Source organism: Carcharhinus amblyrhynchos, chromosome 7 (assembly GCF_965287045.1).
Source record: "Carcharhinus amblyrhynchos chromosome 7, sCarAmb.v2.hapA, whole genome shotgun sequence".
NCBI lineage: Eukaryota > Metazoa > Chordata > Chondrichthyes > Carcharhiniformes > Carcharhinidae > Carcharhinus > Carcharhinus amblyrhynchos.
The window spans coordinates 30,276,515-30,292,922 of record NC_137330.1 but is presented as its reverse complement, the minus strand read 5'-3'; the positions used below and the strand labels follow the sequence as shown (position 1 = coordinate 30,292,922).

The 16,408-nt window shown below is 39.2% G+C and overlaps 1 protein-coding gene across 1 annotated transcript in view; it reads right to left on the bottom strand.

Moving 5' to 3' along the window:
* The window catches only part of sntg2 (syntrophin, gamma 2), a 221,215-nt gene that overhangs the window by 180,162 nt on the left and 24,645 nt on the right, over positions 1–16,408 (bottom strand). Inside the window, exons 2-3 of the mRNA XM_080193249.1 lie at positions 11,738–11,794; positions 11,581–11,638 (exon numbers count right to left, since the gene is read on the bottom strand). Of these exons, the coding sequence (XP_080049375.1) occupies positions 11,581–11,638; positions 11,738–11,794 (115 nt within the window). The remainder of the gene's footprint in view (positions 1–11,580; positions 11,639–11,737; positions 11,795–16,408) is intronic.

The following is a 16,408-nucleotide window of genomic DNA, read 5'->3' as shown; positions in this document are numbered from 1 at the left end:
CTAAATTGTTGGCCTCTGGATTTCCATTATTTCACTAATAGAAATGGTTTCTAAATGACCTTTCATCATTTTGAATACGTCTATCAAATTTCCTCTCAGCTTTCTCTTCTCTGAGGAGAGCCTCAGCGTCTCTAATCTTTATAATTTAAATTCCTCAACCCTGGAACTATTCTCATTAATCTTTCTGTACCATCTCTAATGTCTTCAAATCCTTTCTGTAGAGCCCAGAACTGGATGCAATACTTCAGTTGAGGGTAAACCAGTGTTTTATGTAAGTTTATCCTAACTTCCTTACTTCTGTACTTTGCGTTTCTATTTATCAAGCTCTTACTAACTACTGTGCCGCTTTTCAATGATTTATGCACATGTACCCCAGGTTCCTGTGCTCCCATGCTCCTTCAGAATTGTACCCTTTATTTAATCCCGCCTTTCTTTGTTCTTCCAAACAAAATGAATCACATCACACTTTAAATTTTATCTGCCACTTGTCTGCCTGTTCCACCCAGACATCGACATCCTTTTGAAGTTAAATGCTGGCCTCATCACAGTTCACAATATTTCCAAGTTTTGTGTCATCTGTAAATTTTTAAATTGTGCCCTGTACACTAAAGCCTACACAATCAATAAATTTCAGGAAGAACAGAAGTCCGGAGAACCTGCTATAAATCTTGTTCTAGTCTGAAGAACAACCATTCACTACCCTTTGTTTCCTGTCAGTTCATTTCATGTACATGATGCTGCTGTCTCTTTGAATCAAAGAGTTCTAAGTATGCACACCAGTCTGTTGTGGCACAATATAAAATACCTTTTGGAAGACCATGTACAAACATCAATTGCATTATTCTCACCTACCCTTTCAATTATCTCATCAAAAATCTAAAGGGAAGTTAGTTGACTTGAAGCAACTCATACTGTGACTTGGTAATGGCAAGTGACCAAAATAACTAATAGAACAAACTGCAGTAGCATCCCTGAATGTTAACACCAATAACATGACCAATTTTCACATGAACTGAGATACTTTGAGCTTAGCTATGCGATTATATAATAGAACACTTTCAGGGACAGCAGGGAAGGTTTAAACCATATTTGGGTGGGGTTAATACACAGGAAAACCCATTGTTCTCTACTGAGAACAAATTGAATATCTTTAAAGGAGATGTTAATGAGCATGCCCAATATAATAATAATGGAAGCAAACAAAACCAAAAATCAGAAAATGCATGCAGCACACACCAGGTCAGGCAGCATCTGTGGGAAGAGAAAAGTAGGATTAATTTTATAGCTCTGATGACCCTCAACAAACAGGACCCCAAGAGAATTAACAAGTGGATAGAAAGTTGAATAATTAATTGAACCAAGTTTATTAAACCTGAGCAGATGAAAAGAAACCTTCAGGAAGAGCCAAAGTACCTTCAGGAAAAGTAAAAAAAAAACAAGGTAATTGGATAGAATGAGGAAACAAGTCAGCACTATAGCTCTTGAAAGCAAATTAAATTATTTTAGCATAATAGTGGTTATCAACTGAAATTCTTTATGGATGCAAATTGGTTGAAACTAAGCATGAACTAAAACTATATAACAGATACATGGATTACTTTTTGGAATTATTGATTAGTCATGATACCATCATGTCAAATCTAAGCTAAACTTCATGATTTTAAATATGACTTGCAAGGGGATCTTAGACAGGCTTAAAAGCCTCAAAAGCAAATAAATCCACAAGGATGGAAACATAGACAACAAACATCATCAGGCTTGTGCTAAAACATAAACCTGGTATTGTGAGTCTTTTATTTAACATAGACAACAACAGGCTGATTAACCTTACAACAATATCATTAATACAATTAAATTGATTTTAGGGAACTAAATCGCCAATAGTAAATGATAGCCCATGATGGGGCAAAAGGGTAGATTGCGTCTCGTCAAACTTCCTAATTGACATAAGCCAGTGGCATCCAAAGATCAGTGATGTGTTGCAACTACCATCAAGAAAGCTTTTGATAATACCTTGCATGAAAAATAATGAATGAGGTCAAGTTACTAGGGAATCAAGGCACAATGTGGATGTTCACAAGATATTGACTGAAAGAGATGTAGTAGTGGGAACTAGTTCGAGCAGTGAAATTGGACTGGGGAGATCTACTGAGTGAAATGCTTTACAAATTGATGTTGAAGTCTATATGGATTCTAAATGAGCTGGACTTATAAATGAAATGGACGTTGATCGTCTTTAAAGATAGAACTAAATTAGGGAAGCCACTACGTCTGGTGAAGAAACCAGGATACTACAAAAAGAACTTAAAGGGCATGCAAGTGGACAAATCCATGGCAACTTGTATCCACTATTAAACAATGGTGGGGTACTCAAAGAAAAATAGAGAATATACTTCTTCAATGAATGATGCTGAACTGGTTAGGACAGCAGCTAACAGAGCGCTGGAAATAAAAATAAGCTAAGTAGTTGCCAATGCCAGTTATTACACAACAGCCACAAAACAAACAGAATACTCAGTGATACAGCAAAATCATCAGAGTATAACTCTGAAGTGATCATGTGCAGCTTTATAATGCTGTGGTCTCATTACAACTTGAGTAGTGTATTTAACTGTAGTCACAGAGGCACAAGGAAAGAGTCCAAATCTTGGAAACTGTACAGAAAGCAGTCAAAAGCCACACTCAGTGTCAGAGGACTACATTGAGGGAAAGTTAGTAAAGTTCAAGCAGAATTTTACTGGCCCCTCAGGAGGTGAAATGGAGCCAATAAAATTGCAAGAAGCCATGGTGGATCAGGAGAATCTTGATCAACTGTGGTACTGGAATGGGGTAGACACATTTCAGGCCTTAGACTCCAATTCTCAAAACAGCAAAATGATGAGGGATTTTCGAATCATATTAGCTATTGAAAGGAACAGAAAAGGTTAATAATGAAAATGATATCACGTTAAGTCACAATTACTAGAGAACAGCTAGAATAAATACAAGGCATGTCAGGAACCAAAGTCAGGAAGCATTCATTACCTGCAATTGTATTCTGAATAGATAAGTGGATGAAAAAAATGTGGCATTATTCAAGATCACTGTCAATTCAGTTCATCACAAGGAGTCAGTCAATGAATTTAATATGGAAATGACCTATTAAGGGTCATTTTACAAGGCTGTCAGGGTTGACCTCCTATCATATAGGCCACCTGTTAAATGGAGGAGGCCTCCCACTGACAGCCCAGAGTGGGGAGGAGGTTTTCCTATGTATCAAAAGTCAAGAGGTGTGAGGGAAGTCATTGGTAGGGAAGGTAGTTCCCGTGGCCCAACAGCGTCTCTGGGGAGGTTCCCCCTGCAGTACTGAGATGCTCAATTTTTTACACTATTGTTTCACTTCCATAGGCTGCAGAGCCCTTGTCTGCCTCAGCACTGCCCATCTGCTCCTAGTTACTGGCTACTTTCTGAAGGAGGGTGGCTGCCTGTACAATTCAGATGGAATGCCCACTGGTCACCCATAGAAGATCTATTTCTGACCAATGTCAGGCCATCCACTCAACCAACAAAATTCTTCCCTTAGACTCCAGCTCTCAGAACAGCAGAATTAGGTACTTCCAGAATATATTCGATACTGAACAGAATTTGAAAGGTTAACCTAGAAAATTATTTTAATGTTAAACCACAATGTCACATGAGGATAGACTAAGTCAGTTAGGATTGTATTCACTGGAATTTAGAAGAATGAGAGGGGATCTCGTTGAAACTTTGAGGGGGGAGGAGGAGAAAGAGATCGGGATGTTGAATTTGATGATCAATCACCATCAGAGTGAATGGCAGAGCAAGCTTGAAGGGCCAAATGGCCTTTTCCTGCTTCTAGTTTCTATGTTTAATTACTAGAGAATGGCTAGAATAGGTACAAAGCACATCCAGAACCAACATCATGGTGCATTTATTACCTGAAATCATCTTCTATATAGATAAGTGGATGAAAAGAAACTAGAATTATTCAAGAAGATCACTGTCAATTCAGTTCCCTGGCTGAATAGGAGTCAAGTTAAATGTGAAGCTAAAAAAGGAACCCCTTGGAGGGCTGAAATAAATAAATAAATTCAAACTAAATGTAATGAATGCAGTAAAGTTAGAAAAAGTGAGATTGGAAAGATTAACAAGGCGCATGGGAGAAAGCATAAAAAATTATAAGCAACAAAAAAGTCAAAAGGATAAGGTTGCAAAGAGAAGACGACAAACTTCTTGTGAAGATTGAGGAATGGTGATAATGCTAAAGAAGTAAAGAGTGTCTCTAGTCACAGGGGATGTAGATATCATCAGACCAGCAAAGATGATGTAGAGTAGTTATTGGTGATGAGAGACATCATTAAAGTTACCAAATATAATGTGGACCAACTATAGAGAATGATTGGTTTATAAAGCAGGGGGAGCTAGCAAAGAAATGCTGGAAACAATTCTGTGGAAAGAAAAGCTACGTCAGAAATTTGCAGAGTGGAAAATGTAATTTAATTATTCAAAAAATATACCAGGAAACTGTAAGCTAATTAACCCAATTTAAATTGAAAGAGGTATCACATAAGACATGCGAAAATAAAGGCACATGAAAGGCTGCGGTCAATGGTAAAGAAGCTTTTCTCATGTAGAAAAAGCAGAGCAAAAGGATCCTGTCTGCATAAGCACGTGAAGCTTTGTCGTGGTTTACACCAGAACTTTAAATGATCAAGGCTTTGATTTGATTTATTATTGACACATATATTAGTATAATGAAAAGTATTGTTTCTTGCGTTATAACATTCATAGAGAGGGAAAGGAGTGCAGAATGTAGTGTTCCAGTCATAGCTAGAGTGTAGAGAAAGATCAACCTAATGCAAGGCAAGTCCATTCGAAAGTCTGACAGCAGCAGGGAAGAAGCTGTCCTTGAGTCGGTTTTATATGTGACCTCAAACTTTTGTACCTTTTTCCCGACAGAAGAAGGTGGAAGAGAGAATGTCAGGGATGCGTGGAGTCCTTAATTATGCTGGCTGCTTTACCAATGCAGTGGGAAGTGTAGACAGAATCAATGGATGGGAACTACAAATGATGGATCGGGCTACATTCACAAACTTTTGTAGTTCTTTGCGTCGTGGGTAGAGCAGGAGCCAAGCTGTGATACAATCAGAAAGAATGCTTTCTATGGTGCATCTGTAAAAGTTGGAGAGTTGTAGCTGACATGCCAAATTTCCTTATTCTTCTCAGAAAGTAGTGGTATTGATGGGCTTTCTTAATTATAGAGTTGGCATGGGAGGGAGCCACACAAGGTTGTTGGTGATCTGGACACCTAAAAACTTGAAGTTCTCAACCATTTCTATTTTGTCATCGGATGTAGACAGGGGCATGTTCTCCTACATTGTCTCCTACACTTATCAGATTGTCTATCTCATTCCTGTACTCTGTCTCATCATTGTTTGAGATCTGTCCCACTACAATGGTGTCATCAGCAATCTTGAAAATGAAAATGGAGGGGAATTTGGCCATGTTGTCATAGGTATAAGAGTATAGTACGGGGCTGGGAACACAGCCTTGTGGGGCACGAGTGTTGAGGATGATTGTGGAGGAGGTGTTGTTGCCTATCCTTCTGATTGTGGTCTGAGAGTTAGGAAGTTCAGGATCAAGTCGCAGATAGAGGAGCTGAGGTCCAAGCCACAGAGTTTGGAGATGAGTTTTAAGGGCAATAATAATGACGAAGGGAATAATGATGACGAAGCTGAGCTGTCGTCAATAAATAGGGGCTTGACATAGGTGTCTTTGTTACCTAGTGGTTCCAGGGTGGAGTGCAGGACCAGGGAGATGGTGTCAGTCAGGGATTAAAAGAACAATATCAAAATTCATTGAAGCAACAAATCGGATTGCACATCAAATTGAAACTGAGATTGTAAAGCTGAGGTGAGGATTGTGACATTGCAGAAAATTGTAGTTTAGTTAGCCAGATTGACAGACAGAAATGGCAGATGCAATTCAATATTGCTAAATGTGAATTCACACATCCTGGAAGATTTTAAATAGAGCCAAGGAGCAGAAAGACCTTGAATTTGAGGGGAGGTTAGAATGTCTTCTTGCAAAGTGGCTAGAATATGAATGCTTTGTCAAAAACTGTTGTTGAATCACATTGCACAAACTATTTAAAAAGAAAGTTGGAATTTTTCTTGAACAAGGGAAATATTAAACATATAGGATGTGAGCAGCAGTGGAGTTAGATGAATTGTCTCATGTGATGATGCTGCTGCGCCATTAATACATTTAATGTTTAAGGGAGACCACTTTAAGATTGTGTGTTTTGTTACATGGGGCTGGTTTGTCTGGAAGGGATGCAGCAAATGCTGGAAAACAGGAGGGGGCTGTTAAAAAACAGAAATCTTTTCTCTCTCTCTCTGAAATATCTGTCTGCAAGTTCTCTCCAGGACCTTCATAGTTGCTACCCAAGTCAGAGAAACTATATCTGGGGTTGCTAACTACATTTAAAGGATGTTTCCAGTCTATAAGAGGAACACTGCTGAATTGGAACTGAAATGATGATAAGTTAGAAATTAAAAGTTATTTATTTTCATTGTTCAATGGTTAAGATATAAGCTGATTCATTTTGTTAGGGTTATATTTAAGTATCATTATGAGTAAAGCTTGTTTTGATTTTTTTTTAAAATCCCGTTTGTTAGAGGAATTACCTGAGGCTAAACATTTTTTTCTCACATTTATGCTGAACTGGAAAAATTGTTTCATAATATACCTTGGGATTCTAGTTGGCGCCCGAACACTCATGGATAAACACACCTTGTCCAAATGATCTAGTCCTGTCCTATTATATTCAATTACTCTACGAAGAGGCAGTGGTTGTGGAATAGTTGGGTTTCAGGTCATTCTCTGTGCACACTTACCATTATGATTAATGTTATTGCACCAAGTGACTTGAATTGTAATGTACTTTTTAAAACTGTAAATTAGATCAAAAAATAGCATATCCTTGATAGATTTTTAGTGCTTTATATATATGTTCTTTGATTTTCTAATATATCCTATCAACATTTCTCCATCTCTTTTGTTCATATTGATGAGGAAAACTGCAATGTAAACTTGCTGCACTATCATTGCACAATTTGGACACTCAGTCTGGAATCATCGAAACAAAGGAGGAGGCCAGTTGGCCATTTGTATTCTGTGCTATTTCTCTGCAATATCAATTCAGCCAGCCTCACTCCTCCATCTTCTCCCTAGAGACCTACAAATACTTTTTCTTCAGATAATTCAAAACTATGATTGAATTATTCCCTGCTACACTTCCAAGCAGTGAATTCCAGATCCCAGCTATTCACTACATTAAAAAAAAATTCCTCATGTAATGTTTAATTCATTTTCTATTCACCTTACATTGTGCTCTTGAGATCCTGAACCTTCCACCAATAGAACCAATTTCTGTTTACTTGCTTTGTCTGGACCCGTCATACTCTGAACACCAATATCGCTCAAATTCGTGTAGTGCAATTGGAGAAAGTACAGCCTAATGCCCAAGGCTGCAGGAGCACAGCTCAGTAAACTTGTCCAATTAAACATTTATATTTAAATTTTAGAAACTTAACTCAGTAGTTTTACTTCAAATCAGTTTGAAGAATTGGACGATTCTCAAAAGCTCTATTGATGGTAACTTTTTTTTTAAAGAGGAGAATTGAGTATATGATTATGAATCTCCAGAGAGAACAAGCAAGAACAGAGAGACTGAGAATCATGAGGGTGGGGAGGTAGGAATAATCTGGGAGTTAAGAGAGCAAGAAAGGCTGGGATCTTATGTGGAGAGATAGGGAGAAAGACAGAGGTGTTAGGCAAGGGCATACAAAAGCAATATTGGATTGGCTGCCTGCCATTTCCCCTTGACAACTAATGGCATTGCCACTGCTGACGCTCCAACAGTGCTGAAGAAGCTCAACACCATCCAGGTCAATGCAACCCACTTGACTAGCACCTCATCCACCACTTTCAATGTTCACTCACTCCTGTACTGATGCATAGTGGTGGCAATGTATCCCATTTCCAAGATACACTGCAAGAAGTCACCAATGCTCCTTCAACAGCACCTTTCAAAACTCTATCACCTAGAAATACAAGAGCAGAAGATTAATGGGAACACCACCACCTGATAATTTCCCTCCAATGCCACGTGCCATCCTGACTTGGAACTATAATGCTACTGCTTTACTGTCACTGGATCAATATCCTGGAACTCTTTTCCTAAAAGCAAATTGGTGTTCCTACATACACCAACATGGAGCACGGCGGATCAAAGCTGCAGCTCACCATCACCTTCTCAAAGACAATTAAGGATGGGCAAAAACATTGTCCTGATTCAGTGATACACAATTCCCATGAAAGATTTTGTTTTTTTTTTAGAATGGTTTTCTATTTAAGTTAAAGGTGGAGCAATGTAAAATATATGACGGATCTTGTACTGCCTATTCTGCACCTTTTGAGATGTTGAATTTTATCTCAATCTTTCTTCATTCTATCACATATTTTTTATTCATTTGTGGAACATGGGTGTCATTGGCTGGGATTTGCCCATCCCAAGTTGCCCTTGAGAAGGTGGTGATGAACTGCCTTCTTGAATTGCTGTTGTCCATGTGCTGTGCATTGACCCACAATCCCGTTAGGGAGAGAATTCCAGGATTTTGATCCAGTGACTGTGAAGGAATGGCGATATATTCCCAAGTCAGGATGGTGACTGACTTGGAGGGAAACTTGCACGTGATGGTGTTCCCATGTAACTGCTGCCCTTATCCTTCTGGATGGAAGTGGCTGTAGATTTGGAAGATGCTAAGGATAGAGTCATAGATGTTTACAGCATGTCAACAGGCCCTTCAGCACAACTTGTCCATGCTGCCTTTTTTTTTTTAAGAAGCAACTAAGCTTGTCCCGATTGTCCACGTTTGGCCCATATCCCTCACTGTCTAAATGCTTTTTAAAAGAAAAATTGTACCCGCCTCTACTACTACCTCTGGCAGCTTGTTCCAGACACTCACTACCCTGTGTGTGAAAATTTGCCCCTCTGGACCCTTTTGTATCTCTCCCCCTCACCTTAAAGCTATGCCCTCTAGTTTTAGGTTCCCCTACCTGTGGAAAAGGATATCGATTATTGAGCTGATCTATGCCCCTCATTATTTTATAAACCTCCCTAAGATCACGTCCCAGTCTATCCAGCCTCTCCTTATAAGTCAAATCATTAAGTCCTGATATCATCCTAGCAAATCTTTTCTGCTCTCTTTCTAGTTTAATCCTTTATCCTTTTTATAATAAGGTGACCAGAACTGGACACAATATTCCAAGTGGGGCCTTACCAATGTTTTGCACAACTCCAATAAGAGGTCCCAACTCCTGGGTTCAATGTTCTGACTGATGAAATCAAGCATGCCAAACACCTTCTTCACCATTCTGTCCACCGTGGACTCCACTTTCAAGGAGCTATGAACATATACCCCTAGATCTCTTTGTTATATAACTCTCCTCAGTGCCCTATCATAAACTGAGTAAGTCCTGCCAAGGTTTGATCTACCAAAATGCATCACCTCGCATTTACCTAAACTAAACTCCATTTGTCATCCCACTGGCTCAATTGGTCAAGATCACGTTGCAATCCTAGATAAGCTTCTTCACTGTCCACTATGTCACCAATCTTGGTGTCTCTGCAAACTTACTAACCATGCCTCCTAAATTCTCATCCAAATCATTAATATAAATGACAAATAGCAGTGGATCCAGCATTAATCCCTGAGGCACACCATGGTCACAGGTCTCCAGTTTGAAAAATAACCCTCTACAACCATCCGTTGTCTTCTGTAACCAAGCCAATTTTGTATCTGTTTGGCTACTCACCCTGGATCCTGAGAGATTTAACCTTATGCGACAACCTACCTTGCGGTACCTTGTCAAAGGCCTTGCTGAAGTCCATGTAGACAACATCAACTGCACTGCCCTCATCCACCTTCTTGGTTATCCCTTCAAAAAACTTTGGATCTTTGATGAATTGCTGCAGTGCACCTTGTAAATAGTTACTATTTTGCTACTGAGCGTCAGTGGTGGAGGGAGTGGATGTGGTGCCAATCAAGCAGCAAGTAATCACTTGAAGCCTTTATTTTGGAGCCAAAAACAAAACTTGTGTATAAGCTCGTAAAGCATAGAGAGCGAGAGGAGAGAGAGAGAGAGAGAGAGAGACACTGCACTTCCATAATCTCTTTTGATATTTTTCAAATAATTAAGCACATTGAATTTTGAATGAAACAATAGGGAAAGAACTTAAGGGAAGCTGATAAATAGGTTGGAGATGAGTGGGTGTCTGGTCACCTACACTTGTGGGAATACATGGACAGAGAGATCAGAGCGTGAGTCAGGTGAAAAATAAAATAAATTAGAAAGCTGACCATTTCATTTACTTTCCTTTCCTGACTTGCGCCATTATTTTTATATCACTCGACCCACTTGAATAACTCACTGACTCCTCACAATTTCCTGCCAGAAGTGTGTAAAATATAATGTCCCTCTCTGTTCATGGACTACACGAAATGAGCCTCAGATTATTTATATATTGGATAAACATAAGTTGGCTGGAGTGGGTTATATCACAAAGAGGGACTTGGCAATTCATTATTTTCAGAAGAACAGCTTGAATGAGCACTGCTGCTGATGTTATACTTGAATAACTGGTGATTAATGAGGTATTAAACTGACATGTTGAGCTGAACAATAAATGGATCAGTCTTTTGAAGCTGAAAATTTATGGAAGCAGTTTATTTATATGCATATTGGACTGGAAGAAAATGTCCCTTATAATGATAGAATACTTCCCTGGCAATAAATGAGTTTTTCTAATTATAGTTCCTGGTGTATTTATGTAGCATAAATGTTTAATTAAATGTAGACGGGTTAATGGACTGGATTATACGAAGCATGTGAATGTTACTGCAATGATACCTGAAAATATAGTCATGTTCAGATTTCTTGTTAGAAAAAGCGCTATTCCAAAGCATGTTTTTATTGTAATTTCATCAATTGATTCAACTTTTAACACAACCATTTATAAATGGGAGAGTAATAGATGAGATACAAATACACTACTATAAACAAATACCATGGGATATCCAAGCTGTTTATGAAAAAGGGTTCATTTTATTGGTTAGAAAATGATTTTAAAAAATCTGTTTTGATTGGCATCCTGCTAGAGGGATTAGGAACAAGTGGCTAATATAATTCTTGAGGTTTCCATTATTAGAGAACATAACGGCAGGAGGACAAAATGTAAATGATGTATTTCTTAGTCAATCAAGTTAAAGGTCATCTCTGGATTACCCTAACTATGATGGAGAATGATTCTCATCACCACAGCAGTGCTTTGAATCCCAATTTGCTGCCCACGTGAACTATCCTTCACTTAGTGAGCCTCGGCAGGATTAGAATGCATTTTATCTTTCACTCTGGCGCACACAAACTCAAACACGTGGACAAAAATCAATGTTTTGTTTAAAGAGAAACGCAGAAGAGAAAACTGTTGCTTCCACAAGGGTTTGCGTGATTTACCTGCTTGATCTTTAAAGATTTTTGATATGACAACCGGCACACCGTGTTCAGCACCTCCCTAAAAACACACACACAGAGCGCACAATGAGAAGCCATTACACACATTAACACAGAATGCTATCATTGTAAAACATATGACACAGGGGATGGCACTTACCTTAATACTTAAACCCATTCCACCAACAGGCTGTCTGCGAAGTGTAACAGTTCTGTGCTTTAAAAAAAGTGTACAAACACTAAATTTAGTATTGTTAGGAGAAAAGATAATGTAGGTGAAACTGGCCTGTGTCAGCAGCATGAGAATGGAATGGTACCAATGGCCAATTTTTCACCTTGCCCAATCCTATTCAAATGAAGTGGACAGAATGCTACTGCAAACACTTTTTTTTGGAGTTGTTTCCTAGCATCAGTGTCACCTCTGTTTTAAAGTTAAAGTGTCACTGGAATGTAATGACTGGCACAATGAAAAATCAGCTGCAAATTCACACCATTGGCATAGGCCAGCTTCATCATGTACACAAGCAACATATTCTGCTTTTATTCCTTACTATGCCACACATCAGAACTACTGCAAATAATCAACACATAAGTTTTGAAAAATGTTGTGAATTAAATATCCAAGCCAAGGTAGACAGGAAAATAAAATTAGGTGACTTGATCTGGAGCTGATGGCTCGAAGTGAGGATGCTTATGTGCAAAGATCAAACCTGCGCTACACACATTGTTTCAGAGCAGATATATTTCTAGATTTTCTCTGTACTTATGAAACTTCCCAGCTACTAATGTAAATTTTAAGAGTATAATAGAGTACACATAACACTCCAGTGCTCTGTGGCAGTCAATAATCAGGAGTTAACCTTTTTCCCCCCAGAATGCTCCGTGCTTATAGTTCTGCTGGGTAATTTTTCCTGAAACTGGGAACATGATGAGAACAGTGTCCTGAAAGTTGGAGGAAAAGAAATACATTGCTTTGCTCCTCTCTGGGAAAGGATCTAACCTTGGGAAGCCAGAGCATCCACTTGTTTCAGGCACTTGGTTCTTTTATTGTGCAAAATGGTACATTTGATGTAGAATCATAGAATCCCTACCGTATAGGAGGTGGTAAATTGGCCTATCGAGCCTGCACTGACAACAATCCCACCTTATTCCCATAACCCCACACAGTTACCCTGCCAAACCCCTAAAATTTTGATGGCTAACTAACATGTCCAATCAATCTAAGTCGCACATCTTTGGAGCGTGGGAGATAACCCGAGCACCCAGAGGAAATACAGGGAGAATGTGCAAACTCCACACAGTGACGCAAGCCGGGAATCGAACTGGGGTCCCTGGCTCTATGAGGCACCAATGCTAACCACTGTGTCACCGTGCTGCCCCCGGACACTGATCCCCAATTTATGAGGCATTGACCTAGAGTTATATGGTGGGACAGCTGAAGATGACCAACGATGGTAGTTTTTAAAATTTTTGCAAGATCCAGAAGAATATTCCTCTAGGTTCCACAAGATTAACGCAAGGAGTTGCCTCTCCAGTCTCTCTACATCACATTGTCCCACCTTCTCTCCCCCCATCCTCTTAAACTCATTTGCTGCTGACTCAGTTGGCCTGGTATTTCACCAGAGTGGAGCTGAAGCTGAGCTGCTTATTTGGTGTCCACTGGTGTATATTGTGTATCTCTCAGATCCATGTAGAGATGACACTAGTTTCTACGTGTGTGACAGGTTTTATTCACCATGCTTTAGTGTAAAAGTAGACTTACATTAACACTGTGATAAAGTTATTGTGAAACTCCGAGTTGCCACACTCCAACATCTGTTCAGGTACATTGAAGGAGAATTTAGCTTGGCCTATAATCTTTTATTGTGCAAAATGGTACATTTGATGTAGAATCATAGAATCCCTATCGTACAGGTGGTGGTAATTTGGCCTATCGAGCCTGACTTTCAGACTGTTAGAGGAAACTGGAGCACCCAGAGAAACCCATGGGAAGAATGTGCAAACACTACACAGACACTGACCCAAGCTAGGAATTGAACCCGGGTCCCTGGCTGTGTGAGGCAGCACTGCTGACCCTTTTGCCACCGTACTGCCCCAGTTCTAGCTTCCAGCTCTTTCTACCGTTTGTTCACTTTTCTAAGTTCGCATCCAAGCTTATCCCATAAAGCACAGTGAATATAGGATATAGAGTTACCTAACTCTCATAAATCAAACAATTGAACACTGCATCCCCTGTCAGTGAAATGTTAACAAAGTGAGCTTTTAGTGGAACTGAGCCACCCAGCCAACATGATAGAATGATTGGAGAATGCCATCAATGATGAAATTCAATAAATAAAATCTCAATCACTCTGTTGTCAATATAAAACTGTACTGAATGGATAGTATGTGCTTCCCTACAAACATGAACATCAAATCACTCTGGACTGAGAGCAGGCTATCTGCTTACACCCTTAGTCAGAGAGAAGGGAGAAAGAATAGAAGCCAATTCCTGTTTGCGCTGTTTTCCTCCCTCTAATAAGCTTTCTCAATCACACACTTTCAAAAAAGGATGGAATTTAATAACAGTACGATCAAAATTTATGAAACAAGTCATAAAAAGCAGACAAGGTAACTTTTATCACAAATAAAGATCAGGCCGCATTACGTAAGAAAGACAAACACAATGGTTGTTACGTTTTTGGAAATTGAAACAGCAAAAAAAAATTCCCAGTGGGAGGCTTGTCAACAAATCTTTGATACAGGCAACATTTAGTATGTGTTACATCTATATACTGTCCTCTGGCTGATTTCTACACAAGATCATTGGAAAAATAATTACTTCAGTGAAAAGTAATCAGTTCCAAAAGAGTGAAAGAATGACAGCTATTCAACATGATCCAACAAACTGGTGAAAAAAGGAATGCCATTATCCGAAAAGGTGATATTCAGGAGCATTAAATGGGCATGTTGTAACAATGCATTAATCAAATACACTAATGTTTTATTCATTCCCACACCTGGATGACACTGGTAGACAAGATATCCATTATGAGAGAGTGTCTGCTGCATCTAGACATTTACAGTCCTTGTATATTAAAGTCCAGTCACATCAGAATGGTTTACTGATTATTGATGTCAGAATACATGAAGGATGCACACTTTGCCTTCTATAATTGTGTCTATGGTGAGAGGGAGTCAGCAACATACATTCTGCGCGTACAGCTTCTCTATCTCAAAGATGGACTGCTGCTTTTTTTTTGAAACGACTGGCTATACCAATCATAAATGTACAAAAACTGGATACCCTGTGAATGCAACCGACACTCTCTTACTTCTGGGTCATTTTAAATGTTTAAAATTTATTTATTAGTGGCACAAGTAGGCTGACATTAACACTGTAATGAAGCTACTGTGAAAATCCCCTAGTCACCACACTCCAATGCCTGTTCAGGCACACTAAGGGAGAGTTTAACATGGCCAATGCACCTAACCAGCACATCTTTCAGACTGTGGGAGGAAACCAGGGTACCCAGAGGAAACCCAGGCATTCACGAGCAGAATGTGCAGACACTACACAAACAGTGACTCAAGCCAGTATTCAAACCTGCATCCGTAGCGCTGTGAAGCAGCAGTGCTAGCCATTGTGGATTTGATATGATCATAATTATGTTTTTAATAGCAGGACAATAGAATGGTCCAATATTGATCTTGATCAAAATTTATTTCATTCCTAAAGTAAAGCTTCACTTCAAATATTTTAAAAAGTGCACTGCAATAATTTGTGCAGTAGAGAGAATAAAATCCTTTACAGTCTTGCGTAAATGTTATGCTTAATTTTATGCTTAATTAGGGAATTTTCAAAAAATCTGAACAGTTGGTATAGTGTGCACAAATTTTAAATGATTAAAAGTCATAAATATTTCTACAATTTTATCCAACATTCTCTAATTCAAAAACAACTTTGCAAAAACAGAATTTTCTGCATTGATTGGAGATGCATCTGACGTTCCTGGGCCAAGTATCATGAAACACAGGACAGTTTGACCACACACATCTTGCAAGAAATATTTAGAAATCAAGGTTAACAGAACTTTTAAAACAAAGACAAAGAGGAAGAAAAGGGATGGCTGATAAGTTTATTTATTAGTGTCACAAGTAGGCTTACATTAACACAGCAATGAAGTTGCTGTGAAAATCAGTTGCCACACTCTAGTGCCCGTTCAAGTACAGTGATAGAGAATTTAGCATTGCCAATGCACCCAACCAGCACATCTTCCAGATTGTGGGAAGAAGCCAGTGCACCCGGAGGAAACACACACACACATTGGAGAAGTTGCAGACTCTGCGCAGACAGTGACATAAGCTAGGAGTCGAACCTGGTCCCTGGCACTGTGAGGCAGCAATGCTAACTATTGTGCCATTGTACCCCCATACTTGCTAAAGGGTTAAAAGTTAGAGACGACCCAAGATTGATGAATGAAAAATTGTATAGCTCACTTGGGTGGTATCTGACAACAAATCGAAGGTGAATTCATATTTGAAAACCTTAGAAGAGCAGTAAATATGCTGTCACAGAAAATTGATATGAGCAAAAACTATTAAATCTAGATGGTTGGCAGCATTTTAAAAGCCAAGGGAAAGATGGGGAAAGAGGGTGGCAGTGAGAGGGGGACTGGGATCTGGATGAAGGGCTGTTGTCAGAAGTCTGATATCCCCACCTTCTGCTAGGTTTCACTGAGACAGGAGCAGAGGATGAAGGGGTCGGGGGAGAGAGGCAGAGTGGTAGGGGAATCCCTCTGGATCTCAGTTAAATTATTTATGTTATCAGATTCTTCCAGTGCCAGTGTTT